General features: G+C 41.7%; 1 protein-coding gene across 1 annotated transcript in view; it reads right to left on the bottom strand.

The window, feature by feature from the left end:
- Positions 1–19,863, bottom strand: part of LOC134208246 (uncharacterized) — a 525,640-nt gene that overhangs the window by 286,144 nt on the left and 219,633 nt on the right. The window contains exon 4 of the mRNA XM_062684279.1: positions 14,918–15,053. Within this exon, the coding sequence (XP_062540263.1) occupies positions 14,918–15,053 (136 nt within the window). The remainder of the gene's footprint in view (positions 1–14,917; positions 15,054–19,863) is intronic.

The raw sequence follows: 19,863 nt of genomic DNA, 5'->3' as shown, positions 1-19,863 counted from the left end.
GTTTCCAATTCATGACCAATAACGCTGCTGGTCACGTCCTTACAGTCAATTCAGCCTCTTGAAAGGAGGCTTCCGGGCCTCTTGAAAGGAGGCTTCCGGTCCTCTTGAAAGGAGGCTTCCGGGCCTCTTGAAAGGAGGCTTCCGGGCCTCTTGAAAGGAGGCTTCCGGGCCTCTTGAAAGGAGGCTTCCGGGCCTCTTGAAAGGAGGCTTCCGGGCCTCTTGAAAGGAGGCTTCCGGGCCTCTTGAAAGGAGGCTTCCGGGCCTCTTGAAAGGAGGCTTCCGGGCCTCTTGAAAGGAGGCTTCTGGGCCCCTTGAAAGGAGGCCTCCGGGCTTCTTGAAAGTAGGCTTCTAGGCCCCTTGAAAGCAGGCTTCTAGGCCCCTTGAAAGCAGGCTTCTGGGCTCCTTGAAAGGAGGCTTCCGGGCCTCTTGAAAGGAGGCTTCCGGGCCTCTTAAAAGGAGGCTTCTGGGCCTCTTGAAAGGAGGCTTCCGGGCCTCTTGAAAGGAGGCTTCCGGGCCTCTTGAAAGGAGGCTTCCGAGCCTCTTGGAAGGAGGCTTCCGAGCCTCTTGAAAGGAGGCTTCCGAGCCTCTTGAAAGTAGGCTTTTGAGCCTCTTAAAAGGAGGCTTTTGAACCTCTTGAAAGGAGGCTTTTGAGCCTCTTGAAAGGAGGCTTCCGAGCCTCTTGAAAGGAGGCTTCCGAGCCTCTTGAAAGGAGGCTTCCGAGCCTCTTGAAAGGAGGCTTCCGAGCCTCTTGAAAGGAGGCTTCCGGGCCTCTTGAAAGAAGGCTTCCGGGCCTCTTGAAAGGAGGCTTCCGGGCCTCTTGAAAGAAGGCTTCCAGGCCTCTTGAAAGGAGGCTTCCGGGCCTCTTGAAAGAAGGCTTCCGGGCCTCTTGAAAGGAGGCTTCCGGGCCTCTTGAAAGGAGGCTTCCGGGCCTCTTGAAAGGAGGCTTCCGGGCCTCTTGAAAGGAGGCTTCCGGGCCTCTTGAAAGGAGGCTTCCGGGCCTCTTGAAAGGAGGCTTCCGGGCCTCTTGAAAGGAGGCTTCCGGGCCTCTTGAAAGGAGGCTTCCGGGCCTCTTGAAAGGAGGCTTCCGGGCCTCTTGAAAGGAGGCTTCCGGGCCTCTTGAAAGGAGGCTTCCGGGCCTCTTGAAAGGAGGCTTCCGGGCCTCTTGAAAGGAGGCTTCCAGGGCCTCTTGAAAGGAGGCTTCCGGGCCTCTTGAAAGGAGGCTTCCAGGGCCTCTTGAAAGGAGGCTTCCAGGGCCTCTTGAAAGGAGGCTTCCAGGGCCTCTTGAAAGGAGGCTTCCGGGCCTCTTGAAAGGAGGCTTCCGGGCCTCTTGAAAGGAGGCTTCCGGGCCTCTTGAAAGGAGGCTTCTGGGCCTCTTGAAAGGAGGCTTCCGGGCCTCTTGAAAGGAGGCTTCGGGGCCTCTTGAAAGGAGGCTTCCGGGCCTCTTGAAAGGAGGCTTCCGGGCCTCTTGAAAGGAGGCTTCCGGGCCTCTTGAAAGGAGGCTTCCGGGCCTCTTGAAAGGAGGCTTCCGGGCCTCTTGAAAGGAGGCTTCCGGGCCTCTTGAAAGGAGGCTTCCGGGCCTCTTGAAAGGAGGCTCGTCGGCCTCTTGAAAGGAGGCTTCCGGGCCTCTTGAAAGGAGGCTTCCGGGCCTCTTGAAAGGAGGCTTCCGGGCCTCTTGAAAGGAGGCTTCCGGGCCTCTTGAAAGGAGGCTTCCGGGCCTCTTAAAAGCCAGGATTCAATTGGGATTTATTGATCGCATTGCATATTATGTACAATATAAAAAAAATTTTTGAAATGAAAAATACACAATTGTGAAAACTTTATCAATGAGTTTTGATTGGAATTGTAATACGTTCGCCATTACGCATTTTTGTCCGAGAGTCCCCCTTAGAGCCAGCGAAGGTACCCCAGGGGTACATGTACCCCAGGTTGAGAACCGCTGACCTAAATGACTCTTTCTGCCAAACGACCATTTCATCCCAACAACGTTTAGAGCCAAATAACCTATTTGGCGAAACGATTTTTTTCGATCAAATGATCTGTTCAGCCCAAGGGTTTTTTTTCGCTCGAAAGACAATTTCGCACTGTCACTTCCGATCAAAATACATTTTCGGCCAAATTGTTTTTGACCTAATAACTGTTTTGACCAAATATTCCATTCGCCTACATGACTTTCGACCTAACGTCATAGGTGTAACTAGAGTCCCGGTCTAGGGGGGGGGGTCATGGACCCAGCTCGCCAGAGATGATTTTCTAAGGCGATAAAGAGCACTGCTCGCATGGGCTACTAAGGCTTTATTTTAAGTCTTTGCTCTGCTGAATTTTAGTAATGATGTGACTGAATTTTTTTTTATTCTTTACTAATGTGATTTTTAAGTTAATGTGATTGAATCAATACGTGTCTAATTTTCATATTCATCTAATAAAAATGAAATGGATGCATGGATTTTCTTCATTCCTTCAACAGATATGTTCGTTATAGTTTCCGACGGGTTTATATGATATTTCCTTTCGCAAAAATCAGTAGTAAAGTTGAGTAAATCGTGAAAAACTAAAATAAAGATTTATATGGGAATGTCGCATGGGGCGTTCTCAACGCGCATTTTCGCCTACTATGCAGGACAACGTCGACTAGTCTTCTATATAATAAAAATGGTCTGTGTTCGTATCCGCATAACTCGAAAACGGCTGGATGGATTTTATTCATTCCTTCAGCAATTATGTTCATTATCATTTCCGACGGGTTTATATGATATTTCCTCATGCGAAATTCACGAGTTAGGTTGAGTAAATCGTGAAAAACTAAAATTAAGATTCGTATGGAAATTTCGCATGGGCAGTTCACCGCGCGTTTTCGCCTACTATGCAGGACAACGTCTTATAGATGCCGGGTCAACTAGTTATAGATAAATGCGAAGTGTAGACTGAGGATTCTTAATCGCGATGTACTTTAAGTGTATCAAGTTTGAGTGTATGTAATTTGTTTTCAATGATTTATGCACAAGTTTCTTTTTAATCAGCCTGTCAGTTTTAGGATATTTTTATTTATGTTTGTGTGATATGCGGAAAGCTGTAAAAACGTTTAAATAAAGAGCCGCACTATCTTCCCAAATTAATGATAATTTTATGAATTCCGATTGTTATGAGCACTTTGAAGGTTGCGTTGGCAGTGAACTAGTAACGGCTGTTGGAGAAAGGACGAGGAGGTCTTTGGTTTTCACAGGCTTCATATGAAAAAAAATCTTACATGGTAAGACGGGGAGCACAGGACAATTCCTCACTTAATAAAGGTAGAAAGGAAGATGGCATGTTGATATTGTGGGGTCCATAAAAAGAAAATTTCAATGCAATCTCTATTATTGTGACAGTTGAATGAGTTTTAGTCCTAATAATTTCATACTAAGTAAGTGGGGCTCCGCAAAGTGTCATACATGACTGAGCCTACCAAATAAAATGAACAAACTAATTTAAATTTTCTGTTATTTGCACTAATTTTTAAGATTCTGCGAGACTTTTGTCAATCCTTTCTTTGTTTTTAATTCTGGAAATATTTTAAACATTTGAAAAAAACATTGAGACCCATTGAGAGGAATGAAATCCGAACTCACTTCGGTTTATAAAAGGAACTAAAATATTATGTGCAAAATTCTTGTAAGTTTTCATCAGGGTTGCATTCTCAAACTAGTCCATAAAAGAACTATTCTTCCTTATTCCACAACTTTGTATTTGTTCAGATCTACGTTCTCCGATTTCAACAATAAGACTGGAACAGGTTTATCTGTTAAGTTAAAAGGTCGAGTTTTGTTGAATAACGAAAACATATAATCTGAACTTGTAAGGACATTCTACTAAAAATCTTTATAATAATTTGATCAACAATTTTTCAACATACTTAGATGATATCCAACGGATTCTAGTCTCTTTTTTTGAAAGGTTTTCAAAAGAGTTACTGATTAGATTCGGGAGCATACAATCATGGGGGCCAAGATGCAGTGTAGGCGGTTACGATTATTGTTTATTAATATTATGATTTTCGGCTTTCACTCACATGATAATGTTGATAATTTCAATTCGTTGCCAACGTTTCGATATGGGGGTTTGGAATTTCATCAGGGCACGAGAATAATTATCAACATTTTCATGTGAAAAAGAGAAAATCATAATTATTAGCAACTAATTCAGTCGAAATCCCTAAAAAATTGTTTATTAAGTTCTGGTCAAAGCATGTTCCAGTTTCGTTAAAATCCAATCGCAGTTGGACATTGCCAGTCAGAATAGGAATGTATAGTTCTTCAAACAATCTGGTGTGAAATTGGTACAATTAATAAACCAGAATGTTATCACTATTTGCTAACACTCAATGTCAATGAAAGTGGTTGGCATTGAAAATCTGAGAAAATTATATGACTTAGGCTGACATTTTGCAATAACAAATTTGTTACTTTGCCGAACAATTGACCATAGGAAAAATACGATGCAATGAGGAATGAGGAAATATTTTTGTGATACATGAAAATTGACCATTTTAGAATTCACTTTTCAAATTTCTTGGGTGGGGGGGAGCACAAGTGGCTCTGGGGAGGACCAGGCCTCCCTGGACAAAGCCTAACGTGTTATTCGGTCCAGCGTGGCTTTCGGCCAAACGACTTTCGACCACACGACGTTTCTTCCGGCCTTCGCAACCCAGGAAAATCGCATCTCATTCATAGACTTCAAACCTTGGAGATGTGCAATGACACCCCTGATTTCTTGTTTGTTCCCAAGTGCCTGTTTCAAGAATCACCGAGGTATTTTGGGAAAACCTATAAAAGTAACCAAAAGTTGCCGAAAGCAGATTCGATAGATACGGCGAATTGACTTATATCCCATCGTTATTAGTTGGTTATGGAACAACTTCTGTCAAGGGCAGATGTTGTATAATTGGTAATACCTCCGTGTACTTAACCCTCGAGGACTCGCGCCGTTGAAAAAAGTACAACACTACCTAAAAAAGCTCGCTTATCGTGCACGGAGGCAAGACTGCATGAGTGATTCAGGACTAAGCGAGTCATGGAAGTTTAATGGAATAGTGTGGGTTCAAGTCCAACCGGCAGTCGAATCTTTTTTCGTTTTTCCTTAAAATGACAAACTTAACTATTTGTATCAAAATTGAACATCTTTTGCAAAAAAAAGTAAAAATCTGACTTTCCTCACAAGTCATCAATCAAGAAAAATATAAAAAAAACAATCCCAACGGAAAAAATAGGAACTTTTTTATTGGAATATGATTACTGCACGATTTGCAACGTGCGACTTGATGTATTTGCCAATATCTAATGCAAAATGCGTTCAGTTTGTGCAAATTGTCATTGTCAATTGTTGCCTTGTCAATGATTGGCATTCCCGTCTTACAATCTCTGGAAGTTAACTTCCCAACAAACAAATGTTTGAAACCATGCATCAGCGCCACCACCGCACCGTCGCCGTAATAGCCAACGGAGAATGTCTTTGATTTCGTCACTCGGGTAACTCCCGCAGCGTAGCTCACGCATCAATTCAACAGCACGATTTCCGCCGGTGGACAGAGAAACCCCGCCGAACATTGCATAATAAACTATCGAAAAGCGAAGTTTATTCACTCGATTAACAGCCCTGACGTATCGAACGGGGACGATTCGAAAAGTGGGAAACCCTTCGGAGGGTTGAAGCCTTGCGCTGGAAATGGGAATCACCAAAGGCAAGAAAGCCCCTATTAATAATGCATAGGTTCGACCTGTTTTGTTGGCTTCCGAGAGGACGCGCTGGTCGGAACGCACGCACATTAGGGTGTGACAATTGACAAAAAGTTCATGAATTTTCGTGTTCCATCTACATTTGCATTTTGAAGCGACAGGTAGCTTAACACACTCGGCTCAAGGTTTCAGAGGAAATTCCGGAATCATGTCCCACTCTAACGCATAGGCACATACGCTTTCCTTCTTGTCAAGATGCCGGGTCGGAGAGCAGCGCTTAATAAGGGAAAACCCATTACCTATTATAGTGCCGTTTGGCCTCTTAGTCTTATCAGCTCTTGGCGGCCATTTCAGACCCAGGTCGACTGAGTATGCCACGTGTCTGGGTTATTTGCCGGAGTTCGGGCCGGAACGGCGCGGCGGTGAGGCGCAAGTTTGCTTTCTGTGAAACAAAGACATTATCTTAACACAAACAAGATTGTTATTAATAGCTAGTCAGGCATGAGGAATCGCACATCGCCTTTCTGGTACTAAGCGAGCAACGGATGGGTTCCCACTCTCTGTCTCTCATCGGAGTGCGAAAGTGGATCTTCCTCGGCCTCGGATTAGAACTTCTCCTTGGGCTGTTCGGTTCAAACAGCTCGGTGCGGATGCGGGCCGGCTCGGGATGGGGCCGTTCGAAAACAAACATGTCTATTTACCTTGAAAGGGCGGTGAATATGTTAATCTCTGTTCGGGGCTTATGAAGACAAATAGATTATCGGATTTGGGCTGGCCGGCAGCGAGCGAGCGTATACGTACGGAAAAGTGAAAGACGATGGCGAATGGAAATGTGTTCCTGGTGGGCAATAGCCGACACGTCAATAGCTGGGTGTGGCATTATCATGGTTCCAAGCTCTTTTGTAGGCAGTAAGTGGAAAATGGAATCCTGTTTATGGCCAAGTGATAGTAAACCTTAGTTCGCAAATGGTTCTCATGATGTGCGTCGATGTTGCCGTTCCATTTAGTGATAATTTTCAATTTATTTCTCATGTGAATCTGATTCTACGAGCTTCCATGTTGATCAAAACTTTTCAAAATTGAATTCCGGTTGAGTTCTGTCCGGCAGTATAAAAATCATCTGATTTCATTTTTGTATAATTGCCATAAAGATGGATGCTTAAGTAGGATGTCGTTTGGTTCTATATTGTCGAAAAATGTCATGCAATAACAACACTACAAGTGCCGAGTCAAGATTCGTAAAAAAGTGGTACGGCAACTTTGAGCATCCAGATCTCAGCCGATATCAATAAAGTCTTTCGATTTTTCCACAGAACAATCGTGGGATGTCAAAAAACGGCTACTGAAGGCAGATGAAATTTTCGTGTAACAGCCACTGAGAACCAGCCACGTTTCCACGTGGCTATCCAACAAATTGCATGCAAGTCGTACCGCACTACTATTATGCAAAACTATATGAAGCTGGAGAAACGTTCAGCCATGAAAATTTACGAATAATTTTGTTATTTAAAAGAATATTCGGAAACTAGAATTGCGAAAAATTCCATCCAGGATCCATTCAAAACAAAACTCAACGTGTTTCTAGAAGTATGACGATTTTAGATGTTCAATGCAAAGATCGTAACGAAGGGAGGCGGAGGTTTGAATATTGTCAATTTCCGCGTGACCCTTCTTTAGCAGAGCAGAACAGTTTTTTAGATGAGTACAATATGATAGCATGCAACCGACAAAAAGTGAGTAAAATCTCTTATTGTGACTGAATTTGTGGAAAGAAGGTACAAGATTGGCTCATCATGATATTCATTTCTATATTGTTTACAGAATCAATAATCCAATAAATATTGAAAAATAATTGTGTATTTCGCTACCAACACTACTTAGAAACCTCGCTGTTTATAACTGTGGAAAAACATCCAACAAGCAATCGAACATATCCAAACACGTTCTCTGAAGAGAATTAGATTGTAGGTTGTAGAAAAGTAGGTTGGGGAACTGTTTCGTTTTCCATCTCACTGAACATATATTTATCTTATCGAAAAACAAATAAATACGGCACCTATTTCGTCGCTTCTTTTTGTTAACATGCGTGCACAATGCTAAAAAAAAAATCATATATAAAATAGTAGTTATTTTAGAAAATCCTCCAGGAATATCAACATTAACATGAAATTATAAGTGCATTTTGCGTAGTGATGATTTCCTTCTGTAATGCTGAGGAATTTATTATTATGTCTGATGATTTGGGGGTGTTCCTTGTTGAAGTTTTTGAAGGACTCCCAATGAAGTTGCTGGAGGAATTTTCAGCGATGCTCCTGAAACCTAGTAAACCTCCTGAATTCTTGGGAGATATTGCTAAATTCAAACAGGCATTTGTTGATGAATACTTGAAGCTATTCCAGGAAGAAGGTGTGAATTCCTGCAAGAATTCCAAAAGTAATTCTAGGAGTATTTCCATGAGAAGTTTCTTCAGAATTTCCAGTAGGGGGGTCCCGTAGCGTAGTTGGCTACACGTTCGCCTTACAAGCGAATGCTCATGGGTTCGATTCCCAGCCCCTCCACCAAACCCTCGTTAGTCGCCGGATGCGCAGCCCATGCGGTAGCGTATTGGGGAACGCGTCTTACCGTCACGGTTGCCTGATGACGACTGACAACTTGTTCTTCTCGGAGGCATTCCTCCAACGGACCCGGCTTAATGGCAACTGAACAATGCAACGAACATTGGATGCACGACATGGACAAACGGACACAATGGACCCACGATGAGATGCCAGTCAACGATGCCAGATGCCGTTGCCAGTCAACGACAACAATAATGATAATGGAAATCTAAAAATAGATTCTGTGTGGATTCTGTTCAGCAGAATACCACAGTAGATCTCGGCACAGCAGCGGTTAGATAACACAGAGTGCCTAACAAATAAAGAAAGGAATAAAAAAAAAAAAAAATTTCCAGTAGGAATATTTCCAGGGCGAACTTAAAATGAATTCCTGGGAGAATTCAGGATGAATTTCGAGGGAGTTAAGGATGAATTCCTGGGGGACTTCAGGATGAATTCCTGGGGAACTTCAGGATGAATTCCTGGGGGACTTCAGGATGAATTCCTGAAGGACTTAAGAATGCATTCCTGGGGAACTTCAGGATGAATTCCTGGGGTAATTCAGAATGAATTACTGGGGGAATTCAGAATGAATTCCTGGGGGAATTCAGGATGAATTCCTGGGGGAATTCAGGATGAATTCCTGGGGAATTCAGGATGAATTCCTGGGGGAATTCAGGATGAATTCCTGGGGGAATTCAGGATGAATTCCTGGGGGAATTCAGGATGAATTCCTGGGGGAATTCAGGATGATTTCCTGGGGGAATTCAGGATGAATTCCTGGGGGAATTCAGGATGAATTCCTGGCGGAATTCAGGGTGAATTCCTGGCGGAATTCAGGATGAATTCCTGAAGGAATTCAGGATGAATTCCTGGGGGAATTCAGGATGAATTCCTGGGGGAATTCAGGATGAATTCCTGGGGGAATTCAGGATGAATTCCTGGGGGAATTCAGGATGAATTCCTGGGGGAATTCAGGATAAATTCCTGGGGGAATTCAGGATTAATTCCTGGGGGAATTCAGGATTAATTCCTGGGGGAATTCAGGATTAATTCCTGGGGGAATTCAGGATGAATTCCTGGGAGAATTCAGGATGAATTCCTGGGAGAATTCAGGATGAATTCCTGGGAGAATTCAGGATGAATTCCTGTGTGAATTCATGGGGGAATTCAGGATGAATTCATGGGGGAATTCTGAATGAATTCCTGGGGGAATTCAGGATGAATTCCTGGGGGAATTCAGGATGAATTCCTGGGAAAATTCAGGATGAATTCCTGGGGGAATTCAGGATGAATTCCTGGGGGAATTCAGGATAAATTACTGAAGGAATTCAGGATGAATTCCTGAGGATGAATTCTTGGGGGAATTCAGGATGAATGCTTGGGGGAATTCAGGATGAATTCTTGGGGTAATTCAGGATGAATTCCTGGCGAAATTCAGGATGAATTCCCGGCTGAATTCAGGATGAATTCCTGGCTGAATTCAGGATGAATTCCTGGCGAAATTCAGGATGAATTCCTAGGGGTAGGATGAATTCCTGGGGGAATTCAGGATGTATTCCTGGGGGAATTCAGGATGAATTCCTGGGGGAATTCAGGATGAATTCCTGGGGAATTCAGGATGAATTCTGGGAATTCAGGATGAATTCCTTGGGGAATTCGGGATGAATTCCTGGGGGAATTCAGGATGAATTCCTGGGGGAATTCAGGATGAATTCCTGGGGGAATTCAGGATGAATTCCTGGGGGAATTCAGGATTAATTCCTGGGGGAATTCAGGATTAATTCCTGGGGGAATTCAGGATGAATTCCTGGGGGAATTCAGGATTAATTCCTGGGGGAATTCAGGATTAATTCCTGGGGGAATTCAGGATGAATTCCTGGGAGAATTCAGGATGAATTCCTGGGAGAATTCAGGATGAATTCCTGGGAGAATTCAGGATGCATTCCTGGGGATGAATTCCTGGGGGAATTCAGGATGAATTCCTGGGGGAATTCAGGATGAATTCCTGGGGGAATTCAGGATGAATTCCTGGGGGAATTCAGGATGAATTCTTGGGGGAATTCAGGATGCATTCCTGGGGATGAATTCCTGGGGGAATTCAGGATGAATTCCGGGGGGAATTCAGGATGAATTCCTGGGGGAATTCAGGATGAATTCCTGGGGGAATTCAGGATGAATTCCTGGGGAATTCAGGATGAATTCCGGGGGGAATTCAGGATGAATTCCTGGGGATTCAGGATGAATTCCTGGGGAATTCAGGATGAATTCCTGGGGAATTCAGGATGAATTCCTGGGGAATTCAGGATGAATTCCTGGGGAATTCAGGATGAATTCCTGGGGAATTCAGGATGAATTCTGGGGAATTCAGGATGAATTCCTGGGGAATTCAGGATGAATTCCTGGAATTCAGGATGAATTCTGAGGAATTCAGGATGAATTCCTGAGGAATTCAGGATGAATTCCTGAGGAATTCAGGATGAATTCCTGGGGAATTCAGGATGAATTCCTGGGGAATTCAGGATGAATTCTGGGGAATTCAGGATGAATTCCTGGGGAATTCAGGATGAATTCCTGGGGAATTCAGGATGAATTCCTGGGGAATTCAGGATGAATTCTTTGGGGAATTCAGGATGAATTCCTGGGGGAATTCAGGATGAATTCCTGGGGGGATTCAGGATGAATTCCTGGGGGAATTCAGGATGAATTCCTGGGGGAATTCAGGATGAATTCCTGGGGGAATTCAGGATGAATTCCTGGGGGAATTCAGGATGAATTCCTGGGGGAATTCAGGATGCATTCCTGGGGATGAATTCCTGGGGGAATTCAGGATGCATTCCTGGGGATGAATTCCTGGGGGAATTCAGGATGAATTCCTGGGGAATTTAGGATGAATTCCTGGGGAATTTAGGATGAATTCCTGGGGAATTCAGGATGAATTCCTGGGGGAATTCAGGATGAATTCCTGGGGGAATTCAGGATGAATTCCTGGGGGAATTCAGGATGAATTCCTGGGGGAGTGCAGGATGAATCCCTGCGGAATTCAGGATGAATTCCTGGGGGAATTCAGGATGAATTCCTGGGGGAATTCAGGATGAATTCCTGGGGGAATTCAGGATGAATTCCTGGGGGAATTCAGGATGAATTCCTGGGGGAATTCAGGATGAATTCCTGGGGGAATTCAGGATGAATTCCTGGGGGAATTCAGGATGAATTCCTGGGGGAATTCAGGATGAATTCCTGGGGGAATTCAGGATGAATTCCTGGGGGAATTCAGGATGAATTCCTGGGGGAATTCAGGATGAATTCCTGGGGGAATTCAGGATGAATTCCTGGGGGAATTCAGGATGAATTCCTGGGGGAATTCAGGATGAATTCCTGGGGGAATTCAGGATGAATTCCTGGGGGAATTCAGGATGAATTCCTGGGGGAATTCAGGATGAATTCCTGGGGGAATTCAGGATGAATTCCTGGGGGAATTCAGGATGGATTCCTGGGGGAATTCAGGATGAATTCCTGGGGGAATTCAGGATGAATTCCTGGGGGAATTCAGGATGAATTCCTGGGGGAATTCAGGATGAATTCCTGGGGGAATTCAGGATGAATTCCTGGGGGAATTCAGGATGAATTCCTAGGGGAATTCAGAATGAATTTCTGGGGGATTCAGGATGAATTCCTGGGGAATTCAGGATGAATTCCTGGGAATTCAGGATGAATTCCTGGGAATTCAGGATGAATTCCTGGGGAATTCAGGATGAATTCCTGGGGAATTCAGGATGAATTCCTGGGGAAATCGAGGATGAATTCCTAGGAATTCAGGATGAATTCCTGGGGAATTCAGGATGAATTCCTGGGGAATTCAGGATGAATTCCTGGGAATTCAGGATGAATTCCTGGGGAATTCAGGATGAATTCCGGGGGAATTCAAGATGAGTTCCTGGGGCAAGTCAGGATGAATTCCTGGGGGAATTCAGGATGAATTCCTGGGGGAATTCAGGATGAATTCCTGGGAGAATTCAGGATGAATTCCTGGGGGAATTCAGGATGAATTCCTGGGGGAATTCAGGATGAATTCCTGGGGGAATTCAGGATGAATTCCTGGGGGAATTCAGGATGAATTCCTGGGGGAATTCAGGATGAATTCCTGGGGGAATTCAGGATGAATTCCTGGGGGAATTCAGGATGAATTCCTGGGGGAATTCAGGATGAATTCCTGGGGAATTTAGGATGAATTCCTGGGGAATTTAGGATGAATTCCTGGGGAATTCAGGATGAATTCCTGGGGGAATTCAGGATGAATTCCTGGGGGAATTCAGGATGAATTCCTGGGGGAATTCAGGATGAATTCCTGGGGGAAATCAGGATGAATTCCTGGGGGAATTCAGGATGAATTCCTGGGGGAATTCAGGATGAATTCCTGGGGGAGTAATTTGAATTCCTGGGGAAATTGAAAATGGATTCCTGGTGAAATTCAGAATGAATTCCTGGGGGAAATGAAAATAAATTTCAGGGGGAATTCAAAATTATATCAAGAAGGAATTCAAAATGAACTCCGGGAGGAATTCAAAATGAATTCCATGAGTAATTCAAAATGAATTTCAGGAGGAATTCAAAATGAATTTAAAATTAATTCCAAATGAATTCCAAGAGGAGTTAAGAATGCATTCCAGAAGGAATTCAGAATGAAATCCAGGGGGAATTCAGAATGAATTCCAGGGGGAATTCAGAATGAATTGCAGTGTGAATTCAGAATGAATTTTAGGGGGAAAAATAAGAAAAAAGGAAAATCAGAAAATCAGAAAATCAGAAAATCAGAAATTCAGAAAATCAGAAAATCAGAAAATCAGAAAATCAGAAAATCAGAAAATCAAAAAATCAGAAAATCAGAAAATCAGAAAAGCAGAAAATCAGAAAATCAGAAAATCAGAAAATCAGAAAATCAGAAAATCAGAAAATCAGAAAATCAGAAAATCAGAAAATCAGAAAATCGGAAATTTTAAATCAGAATTCAAAAATCAGAAACAACAAATCACAAAAAAAATCAAAATATCAGAAATTACAAATTAAATATCTGAAGTCAGATAGCGGAAATCGGAAAAAAAAAAATCATAAATTAAAATACCTACCAACAAAAATAATCCAGAGAAAAAAAATGGAACCGGAAATCGGATCTTGAAGATTGAAAATTAAAAATCACAAATAGTACATCAGGGCGCTTTTTGGCCGTACAAAGCAAAATCGTGCTTTGGGTAGCTGGGTTCGATTACCGGTGCCGGTCTAGACAATTTTTGGACTGGAATTCGGATTCCTGGGAGAATTCATGATAAATTCCTGCACAGCAAATAATTTTGAAAATTCAACGACGTGTAAAATTGCAGCCTATCCCATCAAACGAATTAGCATTCGAAATCCAATAAAATTTGATTGAATTTTACAAGCAAGCACCGTTTACATTTATTTCGATTTAAAAGAATAGTGAGATCGATTGAATGTTACGTTTATTTGCATGCTCCAAATATGTGCATGAAAATACATTTAAAATCACAACATATTTTTATCTGTGTGGAGGAACTCAATATGAATTGCAGGAAAATTCAGAATTAATTCTTCCTGTAATTCATTCTGAATTCCTCCTGAGCTTCATCCTGAATTCCTCCTGGAATTCATTCTTAATTTTCTCTGGAATCCATTTTTGAATCCTCTAGGAATTAAAATGGATTCCAGGAGTTCATCCAGGAATTCTTGGAATAACTCACGCCGCTGATCTCATCGGTTAAATCTTTTGGGAGTGACAAAAACAATTAAGCAACAGCATTTTTTTTTTTCGAAAAACCCTCTGAGAAAATAGCAAAAAACCTGAAAAATTCATAAAGAATTTAAAAGAAAATTACCGTAAGATCTTCAAAAAATCTCGCTAGTATATTCCATGTGAGATATTTCGAAGAATTTCACAAAAAAAGTCCGAGGAATTTCTTATGACTAACAACTTAAGATATTAATAACAGTTGATGATATAATTTAGTAGCTACCAGTCGTTTCGGATTAAAATTTTATCAAATTTTTAACAGATATAATTTTCTGTTATTTTAACTACCAATTGGACACAAGTTGTAATCCAGAAGAAATTAGTGGAGCATCTTTACAAGAATTCGTAAAGCAACTACAGGGAAAATTCCTGGAGCAACTTCAGGAGGATATCAAAAACGAACTTCCATGTTGATAAAATACTTTCCAAATCTGAACTTCAGTCGAGTTCTGCCCGGCAGTACGAGAATCATCAAATTGCTTTTTTGTTTGATTGCCATAAATACGGATGCTTATTGTGATCGGTAGGATCTCGTTTGGTTCTCTATTGTCGAAAAATGTCATATGTCAAATAACATCAAACCAAACAGATAACATGACTAGTATAGATCTTCTTTCCAAACAAATCTAATTGTTTGGCAAATAGATCTCTATTTGCTCTGTGACCTGTTTGGTCAAAATTTTCGGCCAAACAGATGACCCTTCTTAGTGAATCAGACGTGATAGTTCAAACAGAGGTAATGATAGATCTGATAATAATTATAATCATAATTTACCCTTGATACAGTTCCCCAAGTCCAAACTTACCGACCACCTGCATCTGGATGTGTCCGGTCGCCGTCGAGTAGAGCGGCGCGTCCGCGGTGACCTCGCAGGAAAAGTTTCCAGACAGTCCGAAGCCAACGTTTCGGATCACTACCTGACTGGCGTTTGAAAGCATCAGCTGAAAGGAAAAATCGGAGAAAAGCGAAAACCAGAAATCAGTGAAGCTCATGTATTGAAAACACGCAAACGATATCAAAACAACAATATTTTCAACCAACGCCAACGAATTGCTGATGTGAATCGTGGGTAGAAGTTGAACGAGGGATAAGTCTTCGCATATTACAGCGACGCTCTGTTTGTTCGTTCGGTTCCGTGGAGGGGTGCTTCGAAATCAATTTTTGTTCAAAAAATGAAAAATATCACTTCGATAAACAGAGCATGACTTTGCTGCTGCTGCTGCTGGCTGGGAAAGTTTTCGGTGGTGGCTTGAGCACACACGAACCGAAAAATCAAAGCAAAAACCAAACACAATAAGATACACAACAAAATGGCAGACAGCTTGGAAAAGTTTTCTGAACGATCTGCTGCCGCTGCTGTTGCCAAAACACGAGAACATATTGGGGAGGGGTTTCAACTTTAACGCAGTGCAAAAAGTTTTCAGTTGATTTTTCATTTTTTTTCTCCGATTTTCGGAGGTTTACAAATTTATCTGAAAGAGCTTATTGTTCGGTACAACTATGAGGTAGCTTCTTAGTTCCGATTTCAGCAGCAAACATATTGAATATGATAAATAAAAATGAATGTAAATCTCTCCTATATCCTGCGAATTTTTCACAGAACGTTCAAGAAACCAGAGCAGCGTGATTCTGAGAACCACTGCCCCGCCGGTAGGAAAAAGTATCGTCTTCCGAAAATTGAATAGACCCAGACTGGAAATTCCTCGAAGAAAGAGAGAGGAAAACAAAACAGCAACAGTCGCGATATTTCATTTCAAAATATGATCCCGCGTATAAATATCGGTGGCGTTAAATCGGCTGACGCCCGTCCACGCGAGCTGGCGCGGGTTTTCGAGTAGAAAAGAACCCACCGAGGCTCATAATAAATTTATGATATGATCGGTCGTCGTTCCAACCGACAAGCGACAGCCTTCCGCCCATTCCTACACTGGTGAAGCATTCGAGCGTTTGTGGGTTTCTTAAATTTCGCGCGGTAGGGTGATTGACGTATTTCTGGTTTGTGAAATTACCAACAGTGAGCGTACAATTTAGCAATGGAAAGACGACGACGATGACGGCGACTATGAAAAGGAGCGCTTTGCAATTTATGGCGACACGTTCTGCAACATTTGCGAAACCGACGGGAATAAAATAGGAGCACTTTCGGCGTTTTGAAGGCAGTGTTTAAAACGAGAATCAGAAATGTCCTTCTGCGGAAGTGGAGCACGTTGTGGTGGGAGCAGTTTTGGCGGCATGTTTGCAATTGTTTGATGAGATATGAACAGGATTTAGTTGATGAATGAATATCTTGCAAATAAAAACTGGCAGCAATATTTCAGGCCACATTCTCAAATGGAAAGGAATGCCAAATGGGGTAATTATGGTTGCATATTTTAGAACATTAGAATGTTGTAAAATGCCAAGCCTGGTGTTTGCAGGCACATATTGACCAATGTTTGTGGCAATAGCAACAGAGTCTGAAAATAATTTAGAAAGTCAGCGGTGGGAAAAAGGCAAGCTACCACTTTGACTCAAATTCGGAACATGATTAATACCCTAAAAACTTGCATTTGAACACCTTAAAACCAAAACTTCCAATGGTCTGTATGGAGAATCAATGTTACCAATTAATTCAACATCCTACGGACATGATGAAAATGACATGAAAAAAGCAAAAAATGCTATTTGAAAACAAGTGTTTGGAATATGAATCCAGCACTTTTTCTCAGTTCAAAAGAGAATAATTCTAATCCCACCCACTTGACCAACATTGTCACAATTGTATTGTCACAATGTATTGTCACAAAAAATCTCTGGAGTTTCAACGGAATGTTTTGGGGATATCAATCGGAAAATTCTTAGGAAAATCAACTGTGGTTCTTCAGAAAGTTCTACGACATTTGTGAATTTTAATCAACGTGAAAACTTTACAGGTTATAAAATGCAAAGCACCGAGGCAAAAATGTGGAGGCGCACACCTCTAGATTTGAAGATTTGATAATTTTAAGTTTTAAAGGCTTGATTATTTAACGATTTGAAGATTTAAGTTTTGAAGTTTGAAAATTTTGAAGAGAAAAGGGACGTTTGACCCCATTTGCCACTAGACCAAACAAACCGTAAGGCTGAAACCCATCTGGCCAAAAGTCACATGGCCGAACAGGTCATCCGGCCGAAAGTCATTTGGCCGAATAGGTCATTTGGTCGAACAGGTTCTTCTTCTTATTGGCATTACATCCCCCACTGGTACATTGCCGCCTCGCAGCTTACTGTTCATCAGGCACTTCCACAGTTGTTAACTGCGAGGTTTCTAAGCCGAGTTACCATTTTTGGTACATTTGGTATCTTCTTCTTTCTTCATATTTGATTTTTCTTATTTATTTAATACTTTCTACTTTACTTCTTTCTACTTCTACTTTACTACTCTCTACTTTAAACGGTTGATTCAATTTTGTGAACGTGGTTAATCGGCCACTGATGTCGCTTCCATTCATTTTGCTTGTTTTGCTTTCATTACGCTCTCTTTTACTAATACCGAAGCTAGACAAAGCTATTTTCTTCAGATCTTGGTGAAAAAATCCGATGTAAATGTTAGTATGGCTTCGTAATAATCGAAAAAGAAAGTAAACAAAGAGAGCTTCAATTTTGAATTTACGACTTTTTCAAAAATCACGCGAGATTTGTCCAAATAGGACAATTGATAGAACAGAACATTTGGGTGAAAAGGTTACTTGGTCGGTTGTAGGACAAAAGAAAGAAAGACAAAAGGCCGAAGGATAAAAGGTCGAAAGGGCAAAAGGTCGAAGGGTCAAAAGGTCGAAACAACAAATCTGAGTCAAGGGTCAAAAGGTCGAAAGGACAAAAGGTCGAAGGGTTAAAACGTCGAAACAAAAAATCTGAGCCAAAACATCGAAGGACAAAAGGTCGAAATTCAAAAGGTCGAAGGTCGAGAGGACAAAAGGTCAAAAGGTCGAAACAAAAAATCCGAGCCAAAAGATCAAAAGTCAAAAGGTCGAAGGTCAAAAGGTGGAATGTCCAAAGGTCGAAAGTACAAAAGGTCAAAAGGTCGAAGGGACAAAAGGTCTGTCTGTTGATCTGTTTTTTTTTTTCAACCTTTTGTCCTTTCAATTTTTTAACTTTCGACCTTTTGTTCATTCTACCTTTTGTCCTTCGGCCTTTTGCCCTTTCGACCTTTTGTCCTCTCTACACGACTTTAAGTCCAAAGGTGTCCAAAGGTCGAAAGTACAAAAGGTCAAAAGGTCGAAGGGACAAAAGGTCGACACGAAAAAAGGTCAAAAGGTCGAAGGACAAAAGGTCGAAAGTAAATACGTCAAAGGACAAAAGGTTGAAAGTAAAAAGGTCGAAAGACGAAAGGTCGAAAGAACCAAAGATAGAAAAGGCCAAAAAGTTGAAGATCAAGAACTCGAAGGTCAAAAGTTCGATGCTCGAAAAAATTAGGCAAAACGTCGAGTGTTAATCAACCATTCTTTTGCACATTTATGTTTTACCTGATAATATTTCATTGTTGAATTTTTTCTTCTTTTAGTCATAGGCCATGCTTTGAAGATTCGCACAATTATATTTATTTGTGTTTAACCTGATTATATTTTATTGTTGAATCTTTTAATCAAAGGCTCGTCATTCGAGTTTCGCACATCAATATTTATTTGTGTTTAGCCTTATTTTCATTGTTGTTTTCTTTTTTTTATACATAACTTTTTCGTATTTTATACCGCATATGAACTACCAAAAACACTTGAAAACATATCATTCTAGAATTTTCCTTTGTTAAAACATAGGGTATTCTTCAGAGGTGTATTGTTAAATCAATATTTTAGTATTGCTAGGCTTTATTAACTTTAATTGTAATTCCTGAAAATATTTCTTCACTCATTTTCATCAAAATGATAATTCAAAATACATCATTTTTGCTTAACATACCATCTTCTAATGACAGTAATTTTATTTTGTGCTCAAAAGATAATACATTTTTGTTCACAAAATTTGTTCTTAAGTAACTAAAAACGAATATATATAATACATTTATTTTTATTAGCGTAGCGATACGCTGTAAAGTTGGGAAGGATATTGAATTGCCAAAATTTGCGTTAGTGAAGATCCTTCAATTTCGTAACGCAAAAATTGCAAATTTAAAACCCTCCTCCGCCCTATGTCTCATTTTTAGTAAAAAAAACATCTAAAAAATGTGTATGGATCGTCACACTTTTCTCAACTCCCCGTCCCCTCTAAGCGTTACGTTATTTATGAACGCTATCTTACGTGATTTGTGGGCAGCAGGGACTATGTCCAAGGGCTTGACGATCCCTCCCCAGGCCATCTGCGAGTTGTGGGGCTTGCCTAGGATGTGGTGGGGTTTGACAGTTGGCCCTGTTAAACCTCTATAAAAAGCTGCGATTGGAAGCTTGGAACATGGAATTGCAAGTCGCTAGGTTTCGAAGGCTGCGACAGGATGATCTACGATGAATTACATCCCCGCAACTTCGACGTCGTGGCGATGCAGGAGATTTGCTGGACAGGACAGAAAGTGTGGAAAAGCAGGCATCGAGCGGCTACCTTCTACCAAAGCTGTGGCACCACCAACGAGCTGGGAACCGGCTTCATAGTGCTGGGAAAGATGCGCCAACGCGTGATTGGGTGGCAGCCAATCAACGCAAGGATGTGCAAGCTGAGGATAAAATGCCGTTTCTTCAACTATAGCATCATCAACGTGCACTGCCCACACGAAGGGAGATCCGACGGAAGCGTTCTATGCAC

Source organism: Armigeres subalbatus, chromosome 1 (genome assembly GCF_024139115.2).
Source record: "Armigeres subalbatus isolate Guangzhou_Male chromosome 1, GZ_Asu_2, whole genome shotgun sequence".
NCBI classification, from domain to species: domain Eukaryota; kingdom Metazoa; phylum Arthropoda; class Insecta; order Diptera; family Culicidae; genus Armigeres; species Armigeres subalbatus.
This window is presented reverse-complemented; position numbering and strand designations above follow the sequence as displayed.